At 40.4% G+C, this 8,694-nt stretch overlaps 1 protein-coding gene across 1 annotated transcript in view; it reads left to right on the top strand.

Annotated features, from left to right (window-relative positions):
* Positions 1-4,686: 4,686 nt before the first annotated feature.
* ZNF233 (zinc finger protein 233) overlaps positions 4,687-8,694 on the top strand; it is a 36,185-nt gene continuing 32,177 nt past the window's right edge. The window contains 2 exon segments of the mRNA XM_031681870.2: positions 4,687-4,783; positions 8,072-8,132. Of these exon segments, the coding sequence (XP_031537730.2) occupies positions 8,118-8,132 (15 nt within the window). The 5' untranslated portion in view covers positions 4,687-4,783; positions 8,072-8,117.

Raw genomic sequence — 8,694 nt, 5'->3', positions numbered from 1 at the left:
GTTCTCTGAACAAATAGAGAATATCAATAGATGAAAATTATAAAAAGGAAACAAATTCTGGGGCTGCAAAATCCTTGTTTTTTCCTGGAAAAAATACTAGAGGGCTTCCACATCAGATTCTTCAGCAGGCAGAAGAATCGGTGAACTAAAAGATAGGTTAATTGAAAGATAGGTTAATTGAAATTATTTAGTCTGAGGAGTGGAAAGAAAAATAAACAGAGCCTAAGAGTACGCCATTAAACGTACCAACGTATACATGATGAGAGTCTCAATAGGAGAGGAAGGAGAGAAAGGGGCAGAAAGAACATTTGAAGAAATAATGATCAAAAATGTCACAAAATATATGATATGAATCTACACATCTAAGGTCAAGAGGGATAAATGCAAAGAGATCCACACCAAGACATTTTAATCAAACCGTCAAAAGCCAAAGCCAAAGCATCTTGAAAGCAAGAGGGATTATGATTCATCATGTACAAGGAATCTACAATCTTAACAATTAAAAAGAAAAAACCTATAGTTCTCCTGTATAGGAAAAGACATGATTCTTCCCCACTGTTTGTTTCCTCCCTGTGAGTCTCCTTTGCTACTCACATAGAACACTTTCCTTCTGACACTTCTGGTCACCAAATGTGTGGAGGTTTTTGCCTACAACAAGCACTTCCCTGTGACACCAGCTGGGTGTCCTACAATTTAGCTCAATTCTGACACTATTTACCAGGAGATAGCATCAGAGCCCACAGGTTAAGGGCTCAGTTCCACAAGTCTGTTCCCAGCCCACTTCTAATGCCAGTTGCAAATTGTAGGTTCCCAGGTTACCAATAACTTCTGTCTGATTTGGCTACAAATTGGAGATTCCCATAATCTCCTTTCAGTTTCAACTAATTTGCTAGAGTGGCTCACATAACTCAGGGAAACACTAACATTTACCAGTTTATTAAAAGTATATAATAAAGGACACAGATGAACAGCCAGATGAAGAGATACAGAGGGCAAGGTATATGGAAAGGGGAACGAAGATTCCATGCCGTCTCTTGGCAAGTGACTTTCCCTGAAATTCCACCTGTTCACCAACCTGGAACTCTCCAAACCCTGTCCTTTTGGGATTTTTATGGAAGCTTCATCACTTAGGCATAACCAATCATTATGTCAATTTTCAGCCCTTCTCCCTTCTTAAGAGAATGGGGAGTGGAGCTGAAATCCCAAGCTTCTAATCATGGCTTGTACTTTCTTGTGATCAACCCTTATTTAGGAGCTGTCCAGGTGCCCAGCCAGAGCTGCATTTTAGACTAAAAGACACTTCTGTCATCCAGGGAATTACAAGAATTTCAGGAGCTCTGTGTCAGAAACTGGAATTAGAGACCAAATGATGCTCCTAGTGCTCTTAATACTTAGGAAACTACAAAGGTTTCAGGAGCTCTGTACCAGGAACTGTGGGCAGAGCCCAATACACAGTTTTTATTATCTCAACCAATTTCTCATCAGAAACCATGGAAGTCACAAGACAGTGGCATGATATACTTAAAGTACCAAAAGAAAAAAAAAACCTGTTAACAAAGAATCCTATATCTGGCAAAACAATCCTTCAAAAATAAAGTAGAAATTAAGACATTTCCAGATAAACAAATGCTAAAGGAGTTCATTGCTAGTAGACCTGCCCTACAAGAAAACTGAAGTAATTCACTCAGGTAAAAGTGAAAGGACACTCAGACAGTATCTTGAAGCCATATGACTAGTAAAGAACACTGGTCATGCAACTATGTAGATAAGTTTAGATAAAGTAACTACATAGGTAAATATTACAAAAGCCAGTATTACTTTATTTTGGTTTGTTACTTCTATATGATTTAAAAGAAAATTCATAAACAATACTTATAAGTCTATGTTAATGGGTATGCAATGTATAAAAATGAAATTTGTGACAACAAAAATCTAAAGGAAAAAGAGGTGTGTGGGAACATAGTTTTTCTGTACTGTTGAAGACTGGCAGGTATTCATTCAAAATAAATTATAATACATTTAAGAGGTTAAATGAAACCTCAGAGTAACTACCAAGAAAATAACTTTAAAACATGAAGATGAAGAATTGAGAAGGAAGTAAAAATGATGTATTTTTAAAAAACAATTAAAATTTAAAAAGGCATTAATGGAGGAATCAGGCAAAAGAAAGATGACATATGGAAAACCAGTAGCAAAATGGCAGGAATAATCTTCCTTATCAAGAATTAATTTAATGTGAATGGGTTAAACTTTCCAATTAAAAAGCAGAGATTGGCAAAATGAATAAAACATGATTCAACCATATACTGTCTGCAAGAGACTCATTTTAAAGCCAAAGTTGTATTTAGATTGACTGTATATAAATTTGTATATGGATTGTATATAGATTTGTATACAGATTGAGTGAAAGGATGGAAAAAGATATTCCATGCAAATTGTAAACAAAGGAGATCTGGCATGATTACACTAATATCAGATAAAATAGGCTTTATGTAAAAAACTTATGAGACAAAGAAGTATATGGTATATCCTTAAAGGGTTAATCTATGGAGCTACAACAACTATAGACATTATGCACCTAGCAACAGAGTCCTAAAATGTGTGAAGTGGAAATTGACAGAAATGAAGGGGAAAATAGTTCTATAATAAAATTTTGAGACCTCACTAGCTCCACTTTCAATAACGCATACAACAACCAGATCAATAAGGAAATAAAGAATTTGAAAGCACTATAAACCAAACACATAACAGATATATACACAGTACTCCACCTAAAATCAGCATAATACACATTTCTCTCAAATGGACACAGAACAAGATAGACCATATATTAGGTCACAAAACAAGTCTCGATACATTTAAGAAGAAATCATACAAAGTATATTCTCTGACCACAGTGGAACGAAATTAGACTCCATAAAAGGAGAAAACTGGAAAATTCACAAATATGTGGAATATAAACACCACACTTGTAAAAGCCAGTGGGGCAAGAAAAAAATCACAGGGAAATTATGAAGGACTTTGAGATGAAAACAGGTCCACAGCAGTTAATAAGTTCTTAGGGCTGTATTTTCCACATAAAAGATGGTTTATCCATCTTTATTTCCTAAAATTTACTCAAGGCTGGAAGGTGGGGCAGTTGTTTCTGTGGCTTCTCTGGCTGTTCTTCCACCTTCATCATCCAGGCCACCACCACTGCCTCTCCTGGCTGTCCTGCGACTGGCTCTGCTGCACTTTATCCCTGACTCTGGCTGGAGCCATGTCCCACACTAACCTAGATGTAACTGTAATGTGATTATTATCACATATGAATAGAAGTCTGGGGAAGCTCATCAATGAATTCAGTAAAGTTGTAGGATACAAAATTAATGTACAGAAATCTTTTGCATTTCTATACACTAACAATGAAACATCAGAAAGAGAAATTAAGGAAAAATCCAATTTACCATCACATCAAAAAGAATAAAATACCTAGGAATAAACCTACAGGAGGCGAACGACCTGTGCTCTGAAAACTATAAGACACTGATGAAAGAAATTGAGGATGACACAACAGATGGAAAGATATATTGTGTTCTTAGATTGGAAGAATCAATACTGTTAAAATGACCATACTACCCAAGACAATCTACAGATTCAGTGCAATTCCTATCAAATTACCAATGGCATTTTTCACAGAACTGGGGCAAAATTTTTGAAAAATTTGTATGGAAACACAAAAGACTCTGTGAACAGCATAAACAATCTTGAGAAAGAAAAACAGAGCTAGAGGAATCATGCTGCCTGACTTCAAACTACACTATGAAGTAATCAAAACAGTGTGATACTGACACAAAAAGACACATAGATCAATGAAACAAGATAGAAAGCCCAGAAATAAACTTGCATTTATGGTCAATTAATCTATCTATTCTATGGCCAATTGCACACTGAATAGACTGCAGTGTAGCATCAACATAACTTTTGTATGCTCTAGGAAACAAAAATTCATGTGATGCATTTTATTGTGATATTTGCTTTATTGCAGTGGTCTGGAATTGAATCTGAAATATTTCTGAGGTATGCCTATATTCTAGGCTTTTCTTTTTAAAATTACTGTATTTCATTTACTTCTTGCCAATGCCTCTTCTTTCATTTGCCAGAAAACCCCAGATTTCAAGTGAGCAATTTAAACAAATAAGAGTGTGAAACTTTTTAAATCTGTTCTGTTGTTGGATCAAAGGTTACTTTTTCTTTTCACGAGTCTCTAGCACCTTGGAATAAATGACTCAAGCCCGAAAAAACTGTCGGGGGTCTAGCTGTATTCAGGCACAAGTAAAGTAAAGCAAAAGCATCAAGCCAAGTTTGGTACTTTCGTCAGCTTTAGTTCCTGTACAGCCACATTTACTTTTCAGTCACACTTATTTGTAATGTGGTTTAAGAAGAAGAAAAAAAAAAGGAAGAAAGGAAAAATAAACAAACAGCAAAATCAAGCGCTAATAGCGCCTGTAGACTGAACCGAACCATCTACATATGTCTAAAAAACAGTGGCACTTTCTTGCCGAGGATTCTGGGAAGTGTAGTCCACGAGGGCCGGGTAGTCAGAGCCACTTCCGCTCTCCAAGGGAGGAGCGGTAGCCCTTGTTTCGCTCAGGAATTCTGGGAAATATGGTGCAGGTGCAGCTAAGAGTCCGGGCACTTCCGCTGCAGGAGTGGGAGGCCGGCGTTATCAGTACCTGCTGGGAGGTGAGTCGGTTTCTAGAACCTGCGTCGCTTCGAGCCTGCCTGGGCGTGGGAACTGCAGGTACCACTCTCGCCCTTGGGGAATAGAAGCCGCGGAGGGCAGGGGCGACAATTTTGGTCACTTTGGTGTTTAGGGCGGCTGGCGGGCGGGGGTCGCAGTCTCCGTTTTGAGAGTCTCTGGGACGCAGGTTTTCCCTCGCCTCCCCCACCTTCCGCACGCTCTGTCGGTTTTTAGGGGTTATATCCAAGTAGAGTTATTTAATTTCTCCGTTTCTTTTCTGTAAAGTGGAGTCAATGTAGTACCTTACTAGTAGGCGTGAGGTGAGATTTACGTGACGTAAATGGATGTAAAAATGCTTAGTACCGGGCCGTGGCACATGCTGAAAGGCGGTCGGTTGTTCCTAGTCTTTTATGTCTCTCCCAGAAGCGCTCAGTACCTGAAAGCCTCTGTGAGCCCGCAGTGGGTTCTGAGCTCCAGTTGCAGAGCCACTGGCTCGTCTCTGACCCCTGCGGAAAGGGGAGGTTTTCGTGGATTCCTAATGACTCCCTGCAACCCCGCCTCAACCCACCCCACCTTTTTTAAAGGAAGGAGTGGGTCTCACCCCTAGCTGGTGCCTGGGGATGTCAGCTGTGATTTATCCTGGACGAGAGATATGGTTGTAGTATCTTCTAGCCTCCTTTCCTTTCCCCACCTTGACTTCTCAAAAAGGGCGCAGAGAGGAGGGAGTGACCCTTGACGCCAGGTAATACTGTCCCAACGTGAGAGCATTTATCGTGTTGTGTTATTTCTGCTCTCAAGTGAGCAAGACTTCCTTCACTCACTAGCAGATTTTTTCTACTGGACAAATATTCAAATATTTATAGAGTAAATGGAATGAGACGTGTTGGTGAATGAATAATAATTTTTTAACATATTGAGTGCTAAATACTCTTCTACAGGCTTCATATGGATTAATTAGCATGATCTTCACGACAAACATACTGTTATAATCTGTATTTTACAGATGAGAACATTGATAGTTGAAGAATTTAAGTTGTTTTCCCAAAGCCAAACAACAGGGAAGAGACAGAACTGGGAATCTGAACACAGGCAGCCTGAGTCTTGACCTTTAAGCCATACTTTTGAAACTGCAGGACCCTTGGGGACTTCTCAAGCTTGTTATTATGTACCAGGCACTGAGCCAAGGCTTTCCCCCGCTATTTTTAAACTTGAGATGTAATTTACATATCATAAGATTCGTCCCTTTAAAGTATACAACTCACTGTTTTTTAGTATGTTCACAAGGTTTTGCAGCCATCACCGCTGTCTAATTCCAGAACATTTTTGTCACCCCCAAAATGCCCCTGAGCCATCACCTCCCACCTGCTGCATTCCCAGCCCCTGGCAACCACTAATTTACTCTCTGTCCCTGTGGACTTACTCACTTAATCTCCAAAGCACGCTTATAAATTATTACCTGTTACGGCCACTACAGTCTTGTTCATTTAAGTGAGGCAGACTGTCGGACTTTTGTTTAAAATGAAGGAGAAAAAAATAGCAGTCATATTTTAAAATGGTTTTTCTTTACTACCGTCAGTGTAGGAGAGGACATGGGCCACTGAGACTCTTCTGGCTGCATGAAGACAATTCACAAGTACTTACGTCTTTTACAAAACCAGATGCTGATATCAATGAAATATCATTAGAGGAGAACAAATGACTAAGTAATAAAGCCAGTCAGAACTATGGGCTTGTCAGAGATAGAGGTGAATTTCTGAAGACAAAGCAGTGTACAGTCTCTGAAATCTGGATGTTGTAAAAGCCCCCTTTGTTGGAAAGGATGGCAGAAGATGTTTGCAAGGACAGTTTTAGGATGCATAATACCACCTGCTTTTCTGCAGATACAGTGAGATCAGTTTTAAGTTTCTGTCTACTCACACATTTGACCCTGATAACAATCCTGTAAGGAAGCACTGTTTTTTTGTTTGTTTGTTTTTTTAATGGAGGTACTGGGGATTGAACCTACGACCTTGTGGATGCTAAGCATGCGCTCTACCACTGAGCTATACTGCTTCCCCTGACCCTGCCAGAAGCACTGTTCTTATTTTGCAGATGACAGCTTTGAGGCATAGGGAGGTTAATTAACTTAAGCAGAGTTAGTAGCAGCGTAAGAAAAACTCAGTCTTCCTCCTGCTTTTCGCCTTTATTCTTACACTGCTAGCCCGTTCACCACATTTCTTTTTTTTCTTTAATTTTATACTATTATTATTTTTAATGGTGGTACTGGGGATTGAACTCAGGACCTTGTGATGCTAAGTAGCACTCTACTGCTGAGCTATAACCAGCCCCTTTCACCACATTTCTGACACCAGATGTGGATGGTTTCCTGCCCCCCACACCAGGCAATTCTGCTTTACCAGCTGGGTGCCCTACAATGTAACTCAATTCTAACACTGTCTACCTGGGGATAGCTTCAGATCCCACAGGCGAAGGACTCAGTCCCACGAGATTGCCCTCCCCCACTTCAGGTGCCATTCATAAGTAGTAGGTCCCCAGGTGACCTCCATCTTCTGACTTGGCTACAGATCAGAGTTTCCCATGACTCCTCCGCTTTGGATTCGATTGTTTGCTGATATGGTTCACAGAGCTCAGAAAAACACCTACTTAACATTTACCAAGTTGTTAAAGGATATGTTAAGGTTACAGAGCCAGATGAAAAGAGCTACCTAAGGCGAGGTCTGGGAGGGCGGGTCCCAAGCACGGGCGCGTCAGTCCCTCCTGGTGTGTGCATGTACTCACCCACCTGGAAGCTTCCGGAACCCCATACTATTGGAGTTTTATGGAGGCTTCCTCCGTAGGCGGAATCAAATGTTAACTCCATTTCCAGCCCCCTCCCCTCTCTGGAGAATGGTGGGGTGGTGAGGCTGAAAAATTCCAAGCATCAAATCATGGTTTGGCCGTCCCGGTGACCAGCCCCCATCCAGGAGCCCATCAAGAGTCACCTCATTAGAACAAAAACACCCCTCCACCCCCAGGAAATCACAAGGGTTTCTGGGGCCCTGAGTCAGGAACTGGAGGCAGAAACCGATAGATGATTTCCCAGTTGCTTTACCAGGATTGACCTGTTGGCCCCAGAGTCTACTCTCATAGCCAGTATATTCCACTGCCCTTTCGTTTTCCCTGATACCGAGGATAAGAATAAGGATCCTGAACCCTGGAGACCACAAGGGATGCGTGTGTGAGCCCTGCTGCTTAGACCTGAGCAGAATGTCCACTGCACAGGGGCCCCTGGCTGAGGGGCTAGTGACTTACACACGGCAGGCACGTGGGGTCGGACCTCCGTCTCATGGCTTCTTTCTCCTTCGCCAGCTGTGCCTTCGCAGGACTCTGCGCTTCCACAGAAGGGGCAAGAAAAATGACCAAGTGTCAGGTGAGTTGATGTTTATCTCTTAAGATTACATCTCTTTTCTCAAAGATGAGACACATCTTTTTTCTCTTCCAGGGGAAGGGTAAAGGAAGAGAACAGGTGTCTGTTATGTGCCAGTTACTTGCTTCTTTGTTGGTTCTAGTTATTGTTTTTGCTTTTAGTTTTTGTTTCATATTATTATCATCTTCATTTCACAAATAACAGTACAGAAATTCACAGAGACCAAGAAATTTTAAAAGCTCAACTTAATACATTGCCTGTGAATCAGCTATACTTGATATAATTACAATCACAGTATACGTACACTTTTCAGTTTTATTTTTTCATTTAATGTTACCACTTGAGTTTTTTATGATTCAGTATTCTTCTATGAATTGTCTCAGAAGGGTTTTGATTTTTTTTGTCTGACATTTCAGAAGCTCCACTTCCTCATACAGACTGCTGTGCCTCTGAGCAGATTTTGTTTTGATTCATAACACTTGCATAGGGCTTTTAAAAATGAAATATAATTTACTTGAAAAAATGACACAGATCCTAAGTGTCAGATCAGTGACCGTTGTAGGCC

The sequence above is a fragment of the Vicugna pacos genome, chromosome 9 (genome assembly GCF_048564905.1).
Source record: "Vicugna pacos chromosome 9, VicPac4, whole genome shotgun sequence".
Taxonomy (NCBI): Eukaryota; Metazoa; Chordata; class Mammalia; order Artiodactyla; family Camelidae; genus Vicugna; species Vicugna pacos.
The sequence above is the reverse complement of the archived record's forward strand: the minus strand, read 5'-3'. Positions and strand labels throughout refer to the sequence as shown.